Raw genomic sequence first — 22,711 nt, 5'->3', positions numbered from 1 at the left:
CTTACTTAAGTTTGTGTCTGTTCTGCTTTCCTGCTCTTATCTCATAACCAAGCTTACCGAACCTCTCTGGAATGCACTTCTGAGTTTAAAGAAGACATTTATTGTTATTATTACTTCACCACGAGGATCCTGAGAGACGAAATTAGTAGACTGGAAGCACACGTTCAAAAGTAGTCGCAGCAATGAAAGCAAAATATATCAAAGTACTTCTCAGTTGCAATGTACACAGCAAATACATGTGATTATATTATAGCATAACTTCAAAGCAAAGCATAAAAGTCCAAATTGCATCACCGTAGGGCTGTAGGGCCTATAATCAGCTTCATCTTTCTGGGGCTTCAAGTTGATGACTCCGTTCAACTGCGAGAAAGAGATTTTCTACCCAAACGGGAGACAGGCAACTGACGTCTCCGTTCCTGTCTGAAGTCAAAGCAGATTCAATTTAACTCTGCTGTAGTCCAGAGCCATCCTTAAAGGCAAACTCAGTGTGAGAACCGAAGAAACTTGGAGAGTGGCCAATTCTCTGAGCCTCACTCGTTCTCAGACTGGATTGCGAGGTAAACACAACATCTACCTGCTCTTATCAGCTAGGGTCTGGTGTGAAAAACACAGCTTGGTCTACCATGTGGAAAAACACCGCTCATCTGCAATGTCTCAACTGTAATGTCTAACTCCACGTTAAAGCCAATAGGAAGCTAACCTAAATACCAGATGTAATGTCTAATGTCATGTCAAAGCCAATAGGCAGCTAAACTGAATACAGAATGTAATGGCTAATGCCATGTCAAAGCCAATAGGCAGCTAAACTAAATACAGAATGTAATGTCTAACTCCATGTTTAAGCCAATAGGCAGCTAAACTGAACACAACATGTAATGTGCTACTAGTGAACATTGAGCAACTAATATGCACAATGGTGATACACAAAGTCATTGGTCAAACACAACTAATAGCATCACAGTGTCATGGTGATGACTGTTCAATTCTAATTTATTTTACTTTATTCTCCCTCTTACTTAACTCTCTGCTGTGATTAAATTCAGTGTTCCATGTTTCCCGCTACTTACCAGTAGTCCCATATCTAAACCTTTCATACCCTCTATCTGTAAAGATACCCCTTTCCTGCCCCTTGTGGCTCTATCTTCATCTGAAGTTCTTCTGTAATCCTGCTTCAATCACAAGCATTGACTTAGAACCTGTTTATTTGCAAGGTTTTTTAATCCTCTTGGAAACCAGATCAAATCCAGATTCAGTTCCAAGGGATTGTGATGCACTGATGAGTCTTGTATTCCTTGCCTCAGGCTTAGAGGAAATATTGAGTGAATTTAATTATACCTTGAAATTGTGTTATCACTTCACACATGTTCCTGTTCTCTTTCCATGATTTCCTGCCAAGTCCTGAAACAAGATCCATTACATTCTGGAGTTTATATATGTCCTCCTGTTCCTCCCTGAAATCTCCATGCGCTCCATAAGGAAGAGAGCTGGAGTAGGGACTTTGACTCCTCTAACTTGCATAGTGATATATCTAGCATACATCTTGTCTGTGTTCCAAACAGTCCCTCACTGTGTGATTGTGAGCTGGACGAAGGGATTTAGGGCTAGTTTTGTACCTCAGAATTTGTGCTACCACCTGCTGTTCTGGGTGCTTCTGCTTTCTATTCCATCTCCCTGCACTGGTGAATCTTTGTGGAACTGAGAAATGAGAAGAATCCTGAATCCTGCAATTGCTGTGGCTGCCCTGCCTTGTGCAAAATTATGTTTTCTCAGTTTCTTCCTCTCATCATAGTCTCACTTTATTTCTGCCTTTCCTTTCTACTCCTTTATCTTGAATTCCTGTTTTGTATCTGTTGGGCTTCAGGCAATGTATTTGCAGAGTAGCAGAGGCTTTCTTTTCCCTGAGTTTGTTAGCATTGGCTAACCTTGTTGTGAACAGTTGTTTCTGATAAAGACTTCTAGCTACAGATTCTTCACCGTGTGAATAACACCTGGCGCCAGACTGGAACTGTAAACGTTTGCTAGCATTCCCTTGGGTGACAGGTGGTATCATGCAGCTTTGCATCAAGTCTGCCCACCCTGGAGTTAATTTTGGGGCCCCCATATATGCACCATCTCTATGCATTTGTGTCAGTTTCTTTCTTTGCTTTCCATAGTGGATCCAGAGCTTCGATTCCTGTCGTTCTGGCAGACTTGTTTCCTGCTAAAATCTATCAGTGTGCAGCATGTCTCCCCCTAAAACAACAGGTGTTAAACCATGTCATGGCTGGCACCCACAACGTGTGTCTCTGATGCTTCAGTTCCAAACACAACTCAGCCTTGTGCAACTGTTGGGTCAACATGATAGTGAAGAAAACCTCGCTGTTTCTGAACTTTGCAAGACAAACCAAAGAAACTATCCTGGCTGAACTCGAGGCGTGCATATGCACTCCATCCTGAGACCGCTCCTGTGACCGATTGTCATCGAGGTCATGAAATTAAGGTGATCAAAAAAGGCTAAGAAACATAAGAAGTCCAGACATGGGTCTCAAACATCCCTCCACTCACACTGCTCAGAGTTGTATTAATGCTCAGGCACCACTAGGCTACAGAGTCAGTCCTCCATGTCAGAGCCAATTCTAGCACTTACCTTAATATGCCCTAAATTCCCCAGACCATCAGCAATGCCACAATAGCTCAGAGAGCTGAAGGAGGCCTTAGGCATAATTGTTTCATGCCCCACCAGGATCCTCTGGTGCTCCTTCATTCCCCAAGGATCCGACGGGCCTCCAGTTGAGTTAATGCTGGTGGATCTGTCCAGACGTTGAATGTGCTCCTAGACCTCACTTCGAGGCCAGCCCCTTTCTTGAGCTCGGCACCACCCATGGCTCCACATATGATGCCACCATTGGTGCCACAGCCAATGGCACTGGTTTGAGCATTAACACAGGTACAGATGTCACTGTCTTCAGTAACTGAGGCGATCATTTATCGCTGAGGCGATCAGACTGGGAGACACATCCTCTTCAACCCAGACCTCAACAATATGCCCAATTAGAACCGGACTCATATTTCCCTTACCATGATGATGGGGACAGTGATGATGACCAAGACCACTTGGCCAAAGGCAATATATTTAATGACTTTCAGTATGTCAGTGGTCTGGATACATCCCTGGATATAGGCCTCTTAACCTTGACCCAGGCGACAGAAGAATCAGCCTCTTTTGCCACAGTGATCTGAAGGGCAGCAGACGTTTTGGACCTCAAGTTACCTACCACTGAGGTGAAAACAAATGTACTTACTGAGGTCCTTACCTCTGGACAGACCAGCCAAGAACCTCTGTTACCATTTAATGAGGCTCTGACAGATGTCCTGGTGGCACCTGTGCAAAACCAGAATCTTGCCCCTAGTGAATAAGCTGGTGGGCAGGCAGCACAGACACACTCATAGGGATCAGAATTTTCTCTTCCAGCATCTTACACCACAGAGCTTGGTGGTACAGGTGTCCCCCCAAATCACCTGAGCCCAATTCATTCTTCAAGACTTCCCCTGGCAGAGAGTCTGTGTAAACAGCAACATTTGTCAAACAAATATTATCCTCAGCAAGCCTTGTACTAGGCCCATAAAAATGTCTTGCCTCTTAGGCAGGTACCTGCACACGCTGTGGGACAGAGCGGCGGACATCTTGGTAGCTGTGTCAGAGGAAATCTTGGCAAATTTACTGCGTTTAATTTTGGATAGTCCGGGCACAACAAAGTACTCTAATCGCTCAAGCCTGGATACCACTAGTGTCTGGGTAAGGCAGTCGGGACCTGCGTACAGCTTCAGTACTATGCCTGGATATGCTTCATGGGCTTTTTCTCAGAGGTCCAACAGTCCTTCGACAACTCTAGGCTGTTTGGAGCGAAGACTGACTCGACCTTAGAAAGGTTTGAGAGCAATGCCGCTACTTGCTCTCTGTGCCCAGGCCAGCCTTCTCAGCAGTTCCACCAGGAACTTCACCTCATTTGAGGCTTCAGCGGGAAATACTAGCAGAGACAATGTCAATACGTACCTCAACACTAGCAGGTTTCTCAGTCCTTGTGAGAAGGAAGCTGAGGAACAGGTTCACAGTGTTCAGGCCCCTAGGGGCAATGTGCTATCTAGACCCCAGTCACCCTCCTGCAGCCACAGTAAAACCACTTTAATTTGTCCTCATTAGTACACGATCATCTGATCGAAGGTCACAACCCCCTTTATCTCCACGGATGAAGGCGAATCACGTCTGACTCATGGGTGCTCAGGATCATTCGAAACGGCTACTCACTACCTTTCGTGTCTTATCTACAGGATATACCTCCAACACCTTCTAGAGGACCACATGTCCATACTCTATTGGGAGGTTCAGCCTCTAAGCAAATGGAGCCGTAGAGAGGTTGCCGGCACCAGAGATCGGGACTGGCTGTTGCTCCTGTTAGTTCTTGGTGCCAAAGAAGTACAGAGGCCCTCACCCTATCCTAGATTATCACCCTCTCACCTTTTTACTTCGGAAGGACAAGTTCATAATGTTCACAATGGACCAAGTTCTGCCTACCCTGGATCAAGGAGCTTGTATAGTGGCGTTGGATTTGCAGGATGCCTAGTTCCACATTCCCATCATACAGTTCCACAGGTGGCGCCTGCAGTTTGAGATAGGACAAGAAATTTCAGTTCTCTGTGCTCCCCTTTGGCCTTATCAGTGCACCTCAGGTGTTCTCATGATGATGGTTGCAGCCCATTTGTGGATGTTGGGAGTACCAAGTTTGCCATAGCTCAACAACTGGTTCCTGAACACAGGCTCACTTCACACAGTCGTAAGCAACCTCCAGATGACAGCCAACCTGTAGCTATTGGTGGGATTTTCTTTCAATGTGCCAAAGTCCCTTCACAATGGCTCCCCTTCATCTGAGTCAACCTCGATATAGTGTTCTACTGAGCCTTTCCTCTGCCTCAAAGAGTCCAGGACATTTTGGCTATAGTCCTGATGCTTCAACCCTTGACCTGTGTCTCAGTGGAGCAGCTCTGAGGCTTTTTAGCCTCCTGCTTTCTGCTTCTAGAGCATGCCAAGTGACACATGGTGGCTGTGTAGTGGGATCTGGGATTCTCAGTGGTCTCAGCCCCAAGGGGGCTTGTCAGAGTCCACCTAAGAGACAGAGGAGACTGCAAAAGACCTGCATTGGTCGCTGCTTGACTGTACTTGAACCGGCTCCAAACTCCTATCCCTATCCCAATCACAGCTGACAGTCATGAGGGATGTCGTTGCTGAGTTGGGGAGGTCATCTGGAAGAGGGGGAAATCTGAGGACTATGGTCTCTGGCGGAGACTTGCCTCCACATCGGTTTGTTGGAATTGCAAACAATTTGCTTGACACTAAAGTCATTCCTCCTGACCATCAAGGGAGAACGGGTACAGGTTGTTACGGACAACACTACTGCCATGTGTTACTGCTACAAGGAGGGTAGGGTGGGGCCATGGATTCTGTGCCAAGAGGCGCTACACCTCTCAAAATGGCCCCACAGAGAGGTGCCCAGCACTTGGCAAGAGCTTTAAGCATCTGGGTGGAATAACTCAGTCCACATTGCCTAGCAGATCACGAACAGCCATTAGATTCAGAGTTGGCTCAGGGTATCTTCCAGCAGTGGGAAGAACGCTGGCTCAACCTGTTTGCCACTGCAGACCATGTAGCTCCCAAGGCAGCTTTCCCTCGGAGACCCTTCTTCCTACATTGTGGAATGGGACTCCTGCACACACTTCTGCCCTGCCTTTCCTGCCTAGAGTACTGAAAATCATCCACAAAGACCGTTCACAAGTCATTCTAGTGGCTCCTGACTGAGCAAAGAGAGTGTGGTACCCAGAACCTCTGGTCATGAACATATGTCTATGATCCATGTTGGACCTAGCCCTTTCTTTAGGGTCATCGCCAGACTTTTTGCCTTTTCCCTCCACTTTTTTCTGACTTCGTTTTTGCTGGCTTTAGGATTCTGTGCATGTTACCAGTGCTAAATTTGGTGATCTGTAATCTAAAACATGGTGGTATTGGCTTATCCACAATTGGCATATTTAATGTACTTGTACGTCCCTAGTAAAGTGGGCTCACTATCTGTGCCCAGGGCCTGTAAATTAAATGCTACTAGTAGGCCTGCAGCACTTATAGTTCTACCTACTACAATAGCCCTTCAAACAGGTCTCAGGTCTGCCTCTGCGAAGACTGTATGTGCAGTTTCACTGCCATTTCGACCTGACAAGTGTACCCACTTGCCTGGCCCAAGCCTTCCTTTTTATTATCTATCTGTCAACCCTAAGGTAGGCCCTGGTTAGCCCCAAGGGCAGGGTGCAGTATATCTAAAAAGTTGGACATGTTCTTTTAAGTTTAACATCTCCTGGTAATGAAAAACTATTAAATTGATTTTTCACTACTGCAAGTCCTATCACTCCCATAGGTTAACATTGGGTTACTTTGAAGCAACCTTTTAAGTGCAACTTCCAATTGGGAATAGATAGAAATTTGGAGTTGGGTGTCACTGGACTCACAATTTAAAATCATAACTTACGGTGAAGTCAAATTTTCAATTTTAAGTCTGAAAGTGCCACTTTTAGAAAGTTGCCATTCTCTTATTTTAACCATTCTGTGCCTCTGTCTGTTTCTGAATACACGTCTGAGGTGGGTGACAGCTAGGCTTTGTGCATTCCCTCGAGGCAGTCACACACAAAGGGAGCTGGGGTGTGTTATTTGCATCCTGATAACCCATCACCAGGATGAAGAGCTTTCCTGCAGTAGATGGGAGGGAGGAGCTGACACATACACCTGAATAGGGCTGTGCCTCCCCTCACACAAAGAGTTGCATAACCTGCTGTAGAGTGTCTAAAGCCAGGGAATGAAGGGCATGGACCTTGTGCATTTCAAAGGCCTCTCTTTGAAGTCTCCCATACTTCAAAGGCTCAACTGGGTATAAGTACTGGACCAAAACTTCTCCAAATCAGACATTTTTGGACCTATAACTAGATACTGCTGGAACTACATTGGCACATTGCCAGAAGGACTGTGGTGCTGCAGGAGGGACTGCCACATTGGTACCTGCCTTGTTGTGCTGGCCTGCTGCCTGCTTCATCTTGTGGTGCTGAACTCAAAGTGTTCTCCAAGGGCTTGTTGGCTTGCCCCATGTTCTTGAAGTCTCAGGGCCATGAGAGACTTCAGTAACTTCTACACGGCTACTGGACTCTGCCATCTTTGAGCCCAGCAGCTGATGCCTGTCATGATCAGCGTGTTATCTTCTACAGTCAGCAATTCCTGCAAACGGAGATCAGTGTTCCCTGTTCGCCATGTGAAAGGACCCATGCTTTATCTCAGAATACAGTGGAGTTCTGGTTGCCTGCAGCGTTTTCCCCGATCATCAGCTGAGCTCTACGTTCCATGTTATATTCTTCAAAGGACCCGTGCTTGACAGCAGCACATCTCCCTAGATCACTGTCTCCCTGTTCTGAGGCAATGTTGTGCCCCACCTACAATCCCGAGGTGAGACTGCTACAGTGCCAACCGGAAACCAGATCATTGCGACACTGGGAGCCCGTCTCAGTGGGCAGCAGTGCCAGCAGAGCGTTTGTTCTCAGCTGCACAAGGTACTGTTTGTGAGATCGGACCTGTGCAGTTCCTGTAGTCGTACTGTGCTCTCTCACAGACAGCTGACTCAATCTCAGAACAACGTTCATGAGGGACCCCTAAAGGATCTTCCGTTCTAGTGAGTGTCCTGCATTGACCTACCAATACTTTTTGGAGTCGCACAATTTGAATATCCACTGCTTGGATCTTGCCCAGCGTAACTCACATAATTTTAAGCCCTGTGATTTTAACTGCATTTTAAAAAGTTCATACTTTAGAAAACAAACAATGGATATTTATTGTTTTGGCCTTAATGTGCTTTTAATATACCAACCAGTTTTTTTGTGGTGCTTTGTGTTACTGTGTGTGTGTGTGTGTGTGTTGCACAAATACTGTACACATTGCCTCTTACGTTAGGCCTGACCGCTCTGTTCCAAGCTACCAGAGGGTGAGCAAGGGTTAACTTAAGGAGTGTATCTGACTTACCCTGACTAGAGTGGTGGTCCCCACTTGGACAGGGTACATATCTTTGCCAACTAGAGACCTCACTTCTAACGATCTGGCTGTTCCTTGCTTCCTACTGCCCCTGAATCTGAACCTGCACTTTTCTGGGGTGATGTTGTATCTCTTGACAAGGGTCTCCTTCATGGTGGTATACCTCAGCCTGTCCCCCTTCTCTCCATCTCTAGGGCCAGTATGGCTTCCCTACCATCTTTACGTATATGCCTCCATAGGACAACTCCTCAATCCTCAGGGATTCTGTGTGTTTCTAGAATGGCCTCATATACCTCAAACCACCTGTCAATGTCATCCCCCTCCCAGAAGTCAGGCACCAAGTCTTTGGGTGGGTGGTCCCTTTCTGGCTTTCAAGTCCAGCTCTCTGAGGCTGAGCCCATGGGCCATCCTCTTCTTCTCCATGGCCAGTTCTTTTTCCTTAAAGGCTCTCTCAGCCTCAGCTTTCCTCTCCTCTGCCAGGGATTTGTCAGCCTTAGCTGTTCTCTCCTCTGCAGCCAGTTGGGCCAGCTTCAGTCTCAGGTACCTCTCAACCTGTCTGTCCTTTAACTCCACAGGAAACAGGGCTTGGGAGGAGACACTGCTTCCTGCAGGGGGTCTAGCAGGCGACTCCCTCTCTGTGCCCCCCCCCCCTCTGGAGCCTCCACCAGGTAATGTTTCTCTCTGCCTCCTCTCCTTTACAGGGCCACTGCCCTCTTGGTTCTCTGAACCATCCAGGAGGTTCCAGATCTTTGGGTTCTTTGGAACTCCAAGTGTGTACTCCACCTCGGAGTCCTCTGTTGTTGCTCCACCGCAGTGTTGGACCTTAAATGCATGTGGGGCCAGTCTTAGGTCCTCACTAGTGGATCCTCTCTTCACAAGCAGCGCCCTCTCCTTGCAGAACCTCATCAACGCCTTACTAGTGTAAGATGCCAGGCAGTTGAGATCTGTTGACATTCTATCAAGGTATCACATGTGCAACAGCCAAATAAAAAGAGTCCCAAGTTGATGAAGGTGAAGCACGAGTCAAATTTAGAAAAATGAACAATTGAGAGAAAAAAGGACAGTTTAAAAAACAATTCTGATGCCTAATTATTTATCTGGGATTTTTGTGTAACACAAATCACTGTATGGCACTGCACAAACAAAAGTCCTGATCCACACCGCTGAACACAAGTGTGAGAAATTGGGTTGTTGGTTGACTTGGGGTATGAGCCCTGGTAAACCAACAGCCACAATCCCTTCCTTGCAGGGTGAACCACAAAAAGTCACTAATTTAACCTGTGCTTAGCCCTCGATAGATTGGCCCAAAAAGCAGTCAGGCTAAACTTTGAGGCAATGTGTTAAATATTTATGCAGTACACAAACAGCAATACAGTGACAACACAACACAATAAACATCCCAAACAAATTCAGAAACATAGAGTAACTTTAAATAAATTATTTGAAACCAAGATGACAAAAATCTAATTGGTAGAACCGGAGTTATGAATTTTTAAAGTTTAAGGTTCAAAATAGCACCTAAATGATAAAAGCGCCAACCACAGATATCTAGTCACCTTAAGCCCCACAACCAAGGGTTCAGGAGTGGATGGGGACCTTTTGGGGGTTCAGGACTCACTCAGGCAGGATACAGGTGCGGGTTCAATATGGTGGGAGCCTGTTATGTCCTTGTGGCTCTGAACAGAAGGCCAGCAAAACTGGTCCTTGGAGTCACTCTTGGAGTCCTGGGTGCAGATGAAGATGTGGGGACATTAGGGAATGTCTCTCTTGTCTCAGTTGTTCATGGTTCCACAGCTTGACATTGGCAAGGACAAGGATGATGTTGGATTCGATCCCCATGGTGATGCATTTTAATGCTTAATTATCTAGATTTGCTATGTGCATACATAAATATATATATATATATATATATACATATATATATATATCACTGCATACATATTCATTGTTGATGTATTGCACTTTTTCTGCCTATCATAATTCAACTGCTGTAATTATTTTGGTATCTGCTTGTGTTTTGCTGCATTCAAGTTAAATGCTTATGTTAATATTTTTGTATATCCTTAATTGAGATCTGGGAAGTACCTCAATAAATTCATTACTCAGACTAAGAGTGCTGCATTCTTTTCATTCTTTAGCTTCATTCCCTCTTAGTTTGAAGCTAAGCAGAACAATTTGGCGTAGTTGGCAGGATACAAAGTGAAAGATTTAAAAGTGAAATATGTTTGGCAAAAACTCAAAGGCAGTTTCTCAGTTGCCAAATGACATACCAGGGTGGGAAAAAGCACCCTATGATGTTCTTGCAAATGAATGGTCTTGTGGAGCAGGATTATGTGAAAACTGTGGCAGATATGTTATCTGCTTATAGAAAAATTAATGAAAAGTGTGCACAGTTAGAACAAGAAAATCAGCAATTGGAGAGGCAGCTAGTTGAAGCTAATAATAACCTAACCATGCTGACTGATCAGAATAAGTTATTGCAGGATAAAGTGGATACTTATCAATCTGTTGCAGAAAAGGCAGCTGTTTATGTTGCCCAATACAGATATCGTAAACGTAGGGGTAGAGTCAATCAAAAAAAGTCCATTTAGCTATTGCTAAAGCAAAGTTAAATTGGCATCCAGAAATCTGGGATGCCAATATATGGGATACCACAGATCTTTCCGATTCCAACGATGAGTCAGTTAAAAAAGGTGGGAGCCAGCTTGAGCCAGACAAACAGGAAGTGGTTCATGATCTGCCTGTATTTGGATGGAAAATACAGGGCACACCACAAAACCAGGGGAGGGGGGTGCTGAAATACACGCCTTAGAAGATTCTACACTACAGGAAGTCATGATATCATAGACAGATTTAAGCAGAAATCTAGGGAAATATTGCTTACATGGATGGTGCGATTATTTGACACAGGAGCCTCTAGAGTAATGTTCAATATAGGAGACGCTCCTAAGTTTTGTACTCTTAGCACTGACCCCATAATACAGGAGCAGTTTAGAGGTTATCAGGTTAACCAACAGATCACCCTACTGCAGCTAGCAGTTGTGGGGTGTAACCATAATTATCCTACAGAATCAGACTTGCCCCAAAATGACAAGCCCTGGTACACCTTAAGAGATGCAATGCAGAGAATTAAGGAGGAGAGAATGAAAACTGCTATTTTCCTGGGTGATGCTCACCGTCTGTTAGACTGACCGCTCTCTTTGTCGGTGCGAAATAAAATTATTCATCTTGCTCCTCCAGCTTACAAGCAGGTAATATTGACTCTCCTAATTATTCGGACAAGGCAGGCATTAAAAGATGTAGTGGAGGCAGTTTGCGAATTAGGAGAGCTTGGAGACTGGACAAAACCTGAGTGAGCCTCGAGGTCTGAGGGTCGCACAGACAATAACAAGAATATCTAGGAGAGACATGTTTATGGCATTACTGAAGGATGGTGTCAACAAGGAGCAGATTGATGGGATAGATACCAAACGTTTTTGGGAGATGTACTGTAAGCGAGGGCTGGACAGAAAGGGGGCAGTGGGAAAGTGAACACGCAGGATAATAAACAAGTGAATCGAGGCCAGCCACAGATGCAGGAGGAAGGAAAAGAGAGGGAGAAAAATGTTTCTTCATGAGAGAAAGAGGGAGAAGATTTGGACAGCGATTGGTTAACTGCTGAAAACAGCGAAGGAGAGGAATCTGCTCACAGATATGAGAGCATATATCCAGAGCTGACTTGGGCAAAAGTTGACAGGTTAAAATCAGATTAGGAGACAGGCCAAGCTCCGGTACAGGGATGGGCTTGTAAAGATAACAGACCACATGTTGATTTAGAAATTCATTGGAAACATAAAAACGTTCATATGGTCCGGGCCTTAGTTGACACCGGAGCAGAGGCCTCTTTAATTTATGGAAATCCAAAAAAGTTTACAGGTTATCACTACACCATCATAGGGTTGGGTGGAAAGCAAACTCCCTCAGTGCAGACTACTGTTCAAATGAAAATAGGGAGAATGCCAAAAAGATAATATATTGTTTTGATTGTGCACCTCCTAGAGTATATACTGGGAATTGACATTCTGAAGGAGATTTCTTTATGTTTGGATGATGGTTGTTATCAGTTTGGATCAAAGAGAAACATTTCAGTAGCAGCAGTGAGGGTGGGTCATCTGAAGATACCCCCAGTGAAGGTACCCCCAGCAACCAAGGTGGTTTGTTTGAAACAATACCAAATTCTGTGAGGGCATGAGGAAATAAGTTTGATTATACAGGAGTTGATGGAGGCAGGTGTGGTGGCTCCAGTCACCACTGAGTGGAACAATCCTCTGTGGCCTGTGCGCTGAGGGGATTGGCACCATAGAATGACAATGACAATGGATTACCGTAAATTGAACAAATATTTGCCCCCTTTGACTGCTGCAGGCCCCAACACCAGCACTTTGATTGAGAGAATACCAAACCATAAAGGGACCTGGTATGCAACCATTGATATTGCCAATGCTTTATTTTCTATACCATTGGCTCCTGAGAGTCAGGAGCAATTCAGTTTCTCGTGGAATGGCAGACAATTCAGAATGCTAAGACTCCCCCAAGGGTATGTACATAGCCCCACCATCTGTCACCGGCTGGTGGCAGAACACCTGGATGAAGTATCTGTCATTCTAGGGGTGCAATTGTCTCATTATATTGATGATGTGATGATTCACAGAGAGACACAAAAACAGGTGCAGACTCAGTTGGACATGGTTGTGGAATTCTTGCAGAGTAAAGGGTGGATTGTTAATCCAGATAAGACTCAAGGACCCTCTCAAAACATGAAGTTTCTAGGAATTCAGTGGAATCAGGGACATAGAGAGGTATTGCCACAGGCAAAACAAAAGATATTAGAATTTGCCACTCCCCATAATAAGCAGGAGACTCAGCGATTCATTGGATTGTTTGGCTTTTGGAGACAGAATATCCCTTACTTGAGTCAGATTTTGGCCCCTTTGTACAAAGTGACAAGAAAGAAACATGAGTTTGAATGGGGAAAGCAGAAGAAGTGTGCATTTGACTTGGCAAAGGCGGCGATTAAACAGGCTTTAGACGTATGGCCATTACAGGAAGGAGACATTGAGTTACATGTAACCGTTCAGGGGCAATATGCCAATTGGAGCATGTGGCAAAAACAGGGAAGAAAGAGTTTGCCCCTGGGTTACTGGACCAAAAAGCTACCAGATGTTGGAGAGCGATATACTCTCTTTGAGAAACAGTTACTTGCATGTCACTGGGCTCTAGTGGATACTGAGCAAATGACCCTAGGTCATAATGTGATTCTTAGACCTGAGATTCCAATAATGTAGTGGGTGATGAGTTCACCTACAACTCACCGAATAGGACATGCACAAGAGGCCAGTATTATGCAGAATTGTATGCTGTATATCAGGCACTGATACAAGAATTGCCTGGGACCTGTCACATTTATACTGATTCTTAGTCTACCGCCAATGGGTTAGCCACCTGGCTTCCCACATGGCGTGCACATAACTGGCAAATACATTCCATGGAGGTCTGGCGCAATGAACTGTGGCAAGACATTTGGGAAATGCTAGAGCAAAGTACTGTTACTGTGAAGCATGTAGATGCCCACTGTCCCACCGACTCAGTAAAACAATGGTTTAATTCCCATTCAGACGACAAAGCCAAAATCTCAGAGGCAGAAGTGACGACACAGGATTCTGACTTGGTGGGGATGGCTAAGTGGGCGCACAAAAAATGTGGACTTCTGGGAGAAAAGGCCACTAACAGGTGGGCAGAGATTAGAGGGATGCACATTCCCCTGGATCTGATAAAAACAGTGATTATAAAGTGTCCTATTTGTCAACACACACAACAGAGATCTGTCCCGTGAACTGTCAAAGGTCAGTTGAGGATAGGTAAGTTGCTGCGGCAGATATGGCAGACTGATTACATTGGACCACTACCAACTAATCGGGGGTGTCAATACGCCTGCCCAGTAGTGGACACTTATTCTGGTTACCTGATTGCCGTCCCTTGCAAACGTGACACTCAGTTCAACACTATAAAGACACTGGGCTTGTTAATGTTGAGTCCCACTCCAAATCCAAAGTGCCAACAGGTCACATTTCAAAGGAACAATGGTGCAAGATTATTGTTCACAACACAATATTGAGTGGATTTATCATATTCCATATTATCTACAAGCTGCACAATGATTTAGTCCAATTACAAAAATGATCAGATGGAACTTTGAGAAACTGGAGACAGCATTTAAATGAAGCCCTCCAAATTGTGAATAACAGACCTTTGATAAATGCAGAGACCCCTTTAATGCGAATGTTGGCCCCAGCATTACAGATACAACCCTATGTAGCAACCAACACCATCATGTATTGGGAAATAAAACCAGGAGCCTCAGCTCCATACCGAGCAACACCAGAATCTGCAGGTCTTGATTTACATGCTTTGAATATGTACAGACTGAAACAAAGAGGCATGGCACTTCTTGAAACAAGTGTTGGAATACAGATTCCCCCGGAGCATTTCGGATTGATTGCTCCCAGATCTGGGTTGGAACTCAAAGGTACTCAGGTCTTAGGGGGAGTGATCGATGGAGACTACCAAGGAGAACTCAAAATTATCCTTTTGAACACTGGAGACCCTAAATTGATAATACAACCTGGAGACAGAATTGCACAAATCATAATAATTCCAGTGTATGAAGGAATAGTTAGTAAGTGGGTGGCCCCAGCCCTTCTTACAGTGCATGGAGAAGGAGGATTTGACTCAAATGACAAAAACCCTGGTGCTAAGGTGTGGGTAGAATCCCCAAATCGTCCTCCTGAACAAGCAGAAGTTATAGCTAAGGGCCAGGACAACGTACTAATAATAATGAAACCAGGAAAGGACAAGTGGGAACATGTACAAGCTGATAAAAGTTATTTGCGAAAATGATCATATTTGTCTCTTTTACAGATCTGTGATTGGGGGTGAATGTTTGATTTGTTGAGCATTCCGTCCATCATCTGTTCTTTTTTTTTTGCCCTAAGTGGGAAGAGTAAGCCCCGATATGGGTCCCATGCTTGCTATGCCACTAAATTCAAGCTAACAAGGCTGATGAGGGGTGATACCCTGAAACAGATTCCAGGGAGGACCTGGCCTGGCAATTCAGGTTGGACTGCTCCAATGAGGAGCAGGATCAAGACTGATTTGCATATGGCTTTGTCAAACTGGGGTGGCAGGGTGAGCAAAAATGATGGATTAAACCAAGATCTGTGATTGGGGGTGAATGTTTGATTTGTTCAGCTTTCCGTCCATCATCTGTTCTTTTTGCATTTGTCGCCCTAAATAGAAAAGGGTATGCCCAGATGTGGGTCCCGTGCTCGGTATGCCACTAAATTCAAGCTAGCCAAGCTAATAAGGGGTGATACCCCGAAACCGGTCCCAAGATGCTTGTTACTGGTCCAAGTAGGACCTGGCCTATGAGTTCTGGCTGGACTGTCCCCATGGGGTGTAGGGTAAAGACTGATTTGCATAAGTCTGGGTCCAAACTGGTAAGTCATGACGTGCAAAAAAACAATGGAATAATTCCAGATCTATGACTGTGGGTGAATGTATAATTTGTTCAGCTTTCCATCTATCATCTATCCTTTTTGCATTTGTCGCCCTAAATAGAAAGGGTATGCCGAGACGTGGGTCCCGTGCTCGCTATGCCACTAAATTCAAGCTAGCCAGGTTGATGAGGGGTGATATCCTGAAACCGGTCCCAGGATGCTTGTTTCTGGTCCAGGGAGGACCTGGCCTAGCAGTTCTAGCTGGACTGCCCCCATGGGTGTAGGGTCAAGACTGATTTGCATATGTCTGGGTCCAAACTGGAAAGTTATGACGTGCAAAAAAACAATGGATTAAACCTAGATCTGTGACTGTGGGTGAATGTATGATTTGTTCAGTATTCCATCCATCCTCTGTCCTTTTTGCATTTGTCCCCCTAAGTGGGAAGGGTATGCCCAGACGTGGGTCCCGTGCTCACTGTGCCACTGGATTCAAGCAAGCCTGGCTGGTGAGGGGTGTTTTGCTTAGCTTCAAACTTAGAGGGAACGAGGCGAAAGAATGCGAATAATGCAGTACTCTTAGTCTGAGTAATGAATTTATTAAGGTACTTTCCAGGTCTCAAACGAAAGTATACAAAAATATTAATGTGAGCATTTAACGTGAATGCAGCAAAACACGTTCATATACTAAAATAATCACAGCAATTGAATAATAATAAGTAGAAAAAGTGCAATATATCAACAATGAATATGTATGTATATATATATATATATATATATATATATTTATGCATGCACACAGCAAAGCTGGATAATTAAGAATAAAAAATGCATCACCATGGGGATCGAATCCAACACCATCCTTGTCCTTGCCAACGTTAAACTGTGGAACCCTGGAGAGCTGAGACAGGAGAAATTTTCCCCAATGGGACTTGATTTTCCGAGCAATGCGTCCTCCCTCAGAAATGAGTTCCTTCTGCCTCAGATCCAAGTTTCCCCACCTTATATACCTTAAACAAACTCAAGAGGAAGGTTCTGGTAACCTTCCCCCTCCTTTCAAGTAAGTTGTGAAATTCAAGCGCTGGCTGTACTTGGTCAGTGTTGAAAACACACAAAAGGATTGGCCAGATCCCAATGTGCTTTTCCAAGCCAAAGCCGTACCCTTCTCTGTTATGAGCATTCTTATCCTTTTACACTGTTATCATCGTTGAATCCCCCATGTTATGTACCCTTCTCTGGTGAGAAAAGTGAAAACACGTTCAATGTAGAGAACAAGCTGTGTATGGAAAAATACCTGTGCTACCGATGTGACAGCATTTGAAGCTAAGCTAAGCACAAAATTGAGTCACTGGTCAAGATGGAATCAGTGGTTAAAAACAGATAGCATTACAAGGGGTGATAGCCCAAAAACTGACCCAGGATGCTTGTATGCAGTTGAAGGAGGACCTGGCCTGGCAATTCAGGCTGGACTGTTCCCATGGGGAGCAGGGTCAAGACTCATTTGCCTATCGCTTGTTCTAAACTGGGGTGGCGCAATGGGCAAAAAAACTATGGATTACACCCAAATCTGTGATTAGGGGTGAATGTTTGATTTGATCATCATCCTGTCCTTCATCTGTTCTTTTTGTACTGTCTGATATAGCCACATACCCATTTACATTTTAACATCTGGCTAGCTGTCCATTTTGCAAGGTAAGGGAAAGCATACAGTTGTTGCACCCAGCTCCTTTGGAGTCATACCCTTTGTCCGAGTTGTCCGTCTCGGTCCATCTTTACACTCAGTACAACAGTCTATATAACAGCAGGTTCAAACTATTACCTTGTGTATGACTGTTGAATCTGCTGAAATCAATCCAAAGAGCTTTCCCTAAACTATAATGAAACATTTATTTAATACCAGCACTTCCCTTACTTTGAACAAACCTTGTTATACTGTTCTCTTGCATGTTTCCTCTTTCTGTCCTTGCCTCTGCTTACAGCCAGCCCATGTCCTCTGCAATTCTGTGACATCATTTGCCTTTAGATACCTTGGATAAATTTGGTTCTGAGTTAATTCAGTTCCTGTTCTTCAATTCCTAGTCTCATTATTGATTTCAGTGTTCTCCTTCTCTTTAGGGGTGGGCGTGAACTCTGATTCGCTTGCAGAGTTTGCTGAGTTTTTCCCACTCCGTTCCGAATAACTCCACGTAGCCGAGTTTTTTCCTTGCTCACGCTCACCAGCATTAAGTTTGTGAGGCAGGAAAATCTAAATCCACCACCCGGCGAGATTTCTTAAAGCTGGCAGTCGTGGATGGTTGCTACCACTCGCTTTGAGAAACCTTCTGTTTGCGTTGAGGAAGCTGTCTCTCAAGTAGGAAATCTACTCGAGCGGCAGAAAAGTAGCAGCGCCTTCATTCGCTGCATGTTGTGCCATTCACACTGATTTTACAGTGCAGTACAAGCACCCGGAGCTAAAAATCAGTGTGAATGATGTGACCTAACACACTCCACCGCTTTGCGGAACTCCGCATAGCGCGGTGGAGTTTTCTGGTCACTTTGCAGAGGTCTGCATAGCAGAACTCTGCGAACTTCACCCAGGCCTACTTCTCTCCTGCCATTTTTTGTGCTGTATTGCCTTCTTCTCCCATCTCTTTCAGCTTTCTCCCCTGCAAAAGAATTTGATTTGATTTTGTGACTTATTCTCCCCCGCTGGAAGGCTTATGCAATAACAGCTTTTTTAAGCAGTTTCCACTGATTCTCCAGAAATCCTAAAATTTGTGGCACTTCCCTCATGTATCTGATTCCTGGCATGAAAAACAAAACAAATGAGGATCCATACAGGAAGGGCAGCCACGAGTTGTGCTGTAGAAGCCGCTTTCTTTTTTTTTATGTTCGATTCTAAACAAGCCATAGTCACTAAACTAAGCACGGGGTGAGGAAAACGAGAAATGTACAAAAGAGCAGATATCTTTTTCATTAGTGCAGGGAAGTTAAAACTGTTATTCATTCTGATTTCAGGAATAGTGTTTTTGCTCCTTGCTCATATTGTTCCAGTATTAATCCATTGCATGGTTAGTGGTCAATAACATCTATATTGTGAAACGTCTCCCCTGGAACTGCCACCTCCCACTTGATCTTGGCCACTCTTCTCTCAGCAGGTTATCTTCATCATCTAATTAGACTGGCATTTTTTTCAGTGACAAGCTGAAATCTTTATATCTCACAGTCCGGACTCGAGATTCAACCTCTTAGTCGAACCATAGGGATCGCATACGAGCTACCACCAGGTATTCTCATAGTTCTTGATTATGAGTTAAATTAGGATCTCAACGTGATCACCTGTTAATGCAGAGATCGCAAGTACAAGTGCTGTAAGATTTATCACACCAGGTAATATATGATTTTAACTGGTGTGATAAATAGTACCTCCAGAGCACTCATAAATCACGACATTGAGGCTCTAGTGTTGAAATTATAAGAAAAAATACATATCTAAAATGGTATTGGCATGGAGGTTCCAGTCTGATACAATCTTATAAAGTACTGAGATTTTTGATATGTGTGATATGAATACCACATTATGTTTTTAAAATGCGTTGTCATTGTTTTACAGGAAATATTTGCCCTAGGCCCAGCACACAAAGAGGGAAATGCCAGATTGATAAGTACAGCAGTATCAAAGGAAGCCAAGGAAAATATATGTCACCATGCAATTTGAAAGACCATTCAACAAAAGAAGACACCGATAAAGAATTTGTTGAGAATTACAGTTTTAATTAAGGCGTAGGCCGTACCACTGTAAATGTGTACTAAATTAGTCACTTGTAACATATACCACCTTCAACTCATACTTGCTCTTTATCATTTTTATTCAACAAAATCCTTTTTAAATCGGTCAGACACTAGATTAAGAAAGGGGTAATTACATTCTACAATCAGCTTTGATTTTTTTCAGTATGTCTTATGATTTATCAACAAAATTAATGTAATCATTCTGCCAACTGCACCTGCGTGCCTCGATTCAATCTGCACGTCATTGTGCCACAGAAAACAGAAATGTTGCTTTTAATTTCATTTAAATAAAGACTTATCTCTGGTGTATGTCCATTGTTAGATTTCGACACTCATAAACATAAGCAACAAAAAAAAGAAATATTGGTTTTAACAATTGATATGCAAATGAATGCACCCATCAACGTATTGTAATTTAAGACTGTAATCCTACTTACTTATTCGTTTTTGATTTGCAATTTTATGTAGCATCAACCAGGCCCAAATAGGGCGACAGAGTACTGGAAAACAATGAATTATTAGCAAAAACACAGCAACAATATATATAATTATCAATGGGTAATAGTGAAATATGGGGATGTTTTTCACCGGCGGGGTCTGAGCGACGTCAGATAGACAACAAGAGCGAAACTCGAGTAGTCTATGTTGTGACTGAACCCCGAAGTGAAAAACATCCAAATAATTCACTTTTTACCCATCTACACAGTGTCAAGAGGTATTGGAGGAGCCATACATAACATGGCCTCCGTATGTATCCCTGTCCTGAAGGTTTTGAACAAAAAAAAGCTTGCCTGCCTTTACCTGCCATCCTTAACGAACCCCACCACCTTTCCTGCCTTCACCCCTCCCCCACCCCCACTGCTCTGCTTTCTCCTCTCAAAGCAGACAAGCAGTGCTGCACTGAAAGGCTTCTAGGGATCCCTGTCAGCCTGGCCTGGAAGGCCCTCATGACATCAGAAAAGTGGGTAACCTGTTCTCAGGAACTGAAATAAACGACAGGGGCTCTCTATGAGAGCTATACCTAACAACAATAAAAAACAAACTACATAAATGAAATGAAAGAAATCCTGAGCTTATACATATACCCTAACACTTCAGAGCCAGTTGGAGAAGAAGAATTACTGGAAAAGAAACTTTTATTAAGGAGTACTCATGCTGGATCATACAACATTTTGACTGGGGCTCTTTGGTATTTATTAAGGTAGGGCCGGAATATATGTGATTGCATTACAGGACTCCATTGTCTCAACTGTCTAAACTTGCCAGCACGCACCATCTTCAAAAGTAGCTGCATCATTTACAAAGCCATGATGACCAACATCATCTCTGGTAGTTGTCGGCACACTCACAGCCAGGCCACCAGCAGACGAGAGACGAAGATTTTTAAAAATAGAAAAAAAGAAGGCAGCTGGCCTTTTCCATCCTTGCACCAAAGAGCTGGTAAAGCACCCCCATATCAATAAGGATTGGTCCAATGCTACTCCCATTTAGGAAAGAGTTGAAGACACACCTCTTTAAAGAACACTACATCACAGTGCATTAATAATGTGGAAACAATCCAATAACCAGCTCCCTCTCTTATTATTCATTTGACTGTAGGCTTACCTTTTGATTTTGTACAGTGCTTTGCTGCCTTTTCGGGTAAGTTTGTGCTATACCGTACTATTTACATACACACACACAGTGCTTGATGCAAACATCTTTTATTGCCATTATATGAAAGGAGATTTGTGAAGGTGACTGCAAGAAAAATATTTGTGCATGTATATTGTATTGCATTTCACTGCGTTTGTGATGTGTTGTATTGTTTAGTTTTTGTGCTGGTGTGTTTGAGTGCTGCATTACTGCATTGAATTATTGTTGTCCTGTACTGTGGTTGTCCTGTTGTATTCAGTTTGTTGCACACTGTTATGTTCTTGTGTATTGTATTTTGTTCTGTTAAGCTCTTTTTTTACTTTAGAGATGGCAACAAATGGTGCTACAGGTCCAGTTAAACACCGTATACTTCTTTAAAGTTTTAGTGGCAAACAAACATTTACTACTACCTTAGTGGTAAAATGCCATTCCTTGAGCTTTTTAGACACCCGCCAGCGTAAAACTCTGGCAGAGACAATATCTGAAATTAGCTCTTCCAGGGCCATACCTTATACAGTGAGCCCTGGTATCTCTACATTAAGACTCAGTCACTTCCACAGTTTTTGAGCTGACTCAAAGTAGCTGAAGACCTGAATCAGTGGTATTGTACCACCTTTGACCATGATAAATGGTTGCTTGTCACAGAACTTTCCAGGCATGTGCTGCTTTAAGCTTGTCTTGTAGCATGATTTGTTTACATAGCTAAATTAAGTATCAGAACACAACACATTAACCCCTTAACTGCTGAGTGTAACGCCTCTCCATCCTCCCAGTGCGAGCCCCATGTTTTGACTCTTATGGGTAGTTCTTGCTTAGGCATACATACTTTTTTCCCCACATAAGGTACACATTTGTGTCCTTTTTTCCAACATCATGTGAAAACTGATGGCAATGGCACCCATGGTTTGTTAATTCCCTTGTATGGACTGGGAAAATAGCTAAAATATAGTTAACGTTTGAGTTATTGGGGAAAACAGGAAATAACTGTGTCACAAAAAAGTGTCTGTTTGTTTCCCTAAAAGTGACATCAACAAAAGATTTGCTATGCTAATGTCACCATCTTCCCAGCTTTCGGGAACATGCAGAGCTGAACCAAAAACCTTTTTTTTGCCATTCAAGCACCGTTCCAGTCAAGAATTCACTGTGGTAATGGTCGAAAAGTATTTGACTAGAATCTTTGGTCACTATGACTTTAATGATTTTGTAACTGATCGTGACAGCCTTTGAAGGGTTACGAACTTTGGTTACACAAGGTGGAGACCCCCATTAGATTTGAAAAAGCCCCAAAATACGTGTCAGCTGCTTTGCTGCTCGCTTTGTAAAGAAACAGGCATGGAACAGAAATAAATGGAACAGAAAACTTTTCCAATGAAGAATCTCGTTTAATTATTATTCATCAGCTATAATAATACGTAACAAGGATGTCTTGGGAAATTATAACTAACAAACATTCAGTGCCTCGACTGTATGAGTAAGCCAATTCTATCGCTACAGCGTATAGTGAGTAGGTGATTAGCACTGTGTATCGTTCACCAATTTATGACTAGGAGTAGTGGGCCTCACCCTCCATCCAGAGTGCACCTCACACCACAGCAAATTCAATTTAGAGAAGCATTAATGGTATAACACGGTCTGTAGGGCCCCTAATACTTACTCAGACACAATTAGCTGCCATCCTCCAATG

At 43.6% G+C, this 22,711-nt stretch overlaps 1 protein-coding gene across 2 annotated transcripts in view; it reads left to right on the top strand.

Moving 5' to 3' along the window:
* The window catches only part of ANKMY1 (ankyrin repeat and MYND domain containing 1), a 384,121-nt gene extending 364,425 nt beyond the window's left edge, over positions 1–19,696 (top strand). Inside the window, exon 19 of one of the 2 annotated variants that reach the window (XM_069213891.1) lies at positions 19,214–19,696. In XM_069213891.1, the coding sequence (XP_069069992.1) occupies positions 19,214–19,380 (167 nt within the window). In that variant the 3' untranslated portion in view covers positions 19,381–19,696. The remainder of the gene's footprint in view (positions 1–19,213) is intronic. The other variant, XM_069213893.1, reaches the window with a different exon arrangement.
* The last annotated feature ends 3,015 nt before the right edge of the window (positions 19,697–22,711 follow it).

This window comes from Pleurodeles waltl, chromosome 11, assembly GCF_031143425.1.
Source record: "Pleurodeles waltl isolate 20211129_DDA chromosome 11, aPleWal1.hap1.20221129, whole genome shotgun sequence".
NCBI lineage: Eukaryota > Metazoa > Chordata > Amphibia > Caudata > Salamandridae > Pleurodeles > Pleurodeles waltl.
Note: the sequence above shows the minus strand (reverse complement) of the source record. Positions and strands in the feature narration are given on the sequence as shown.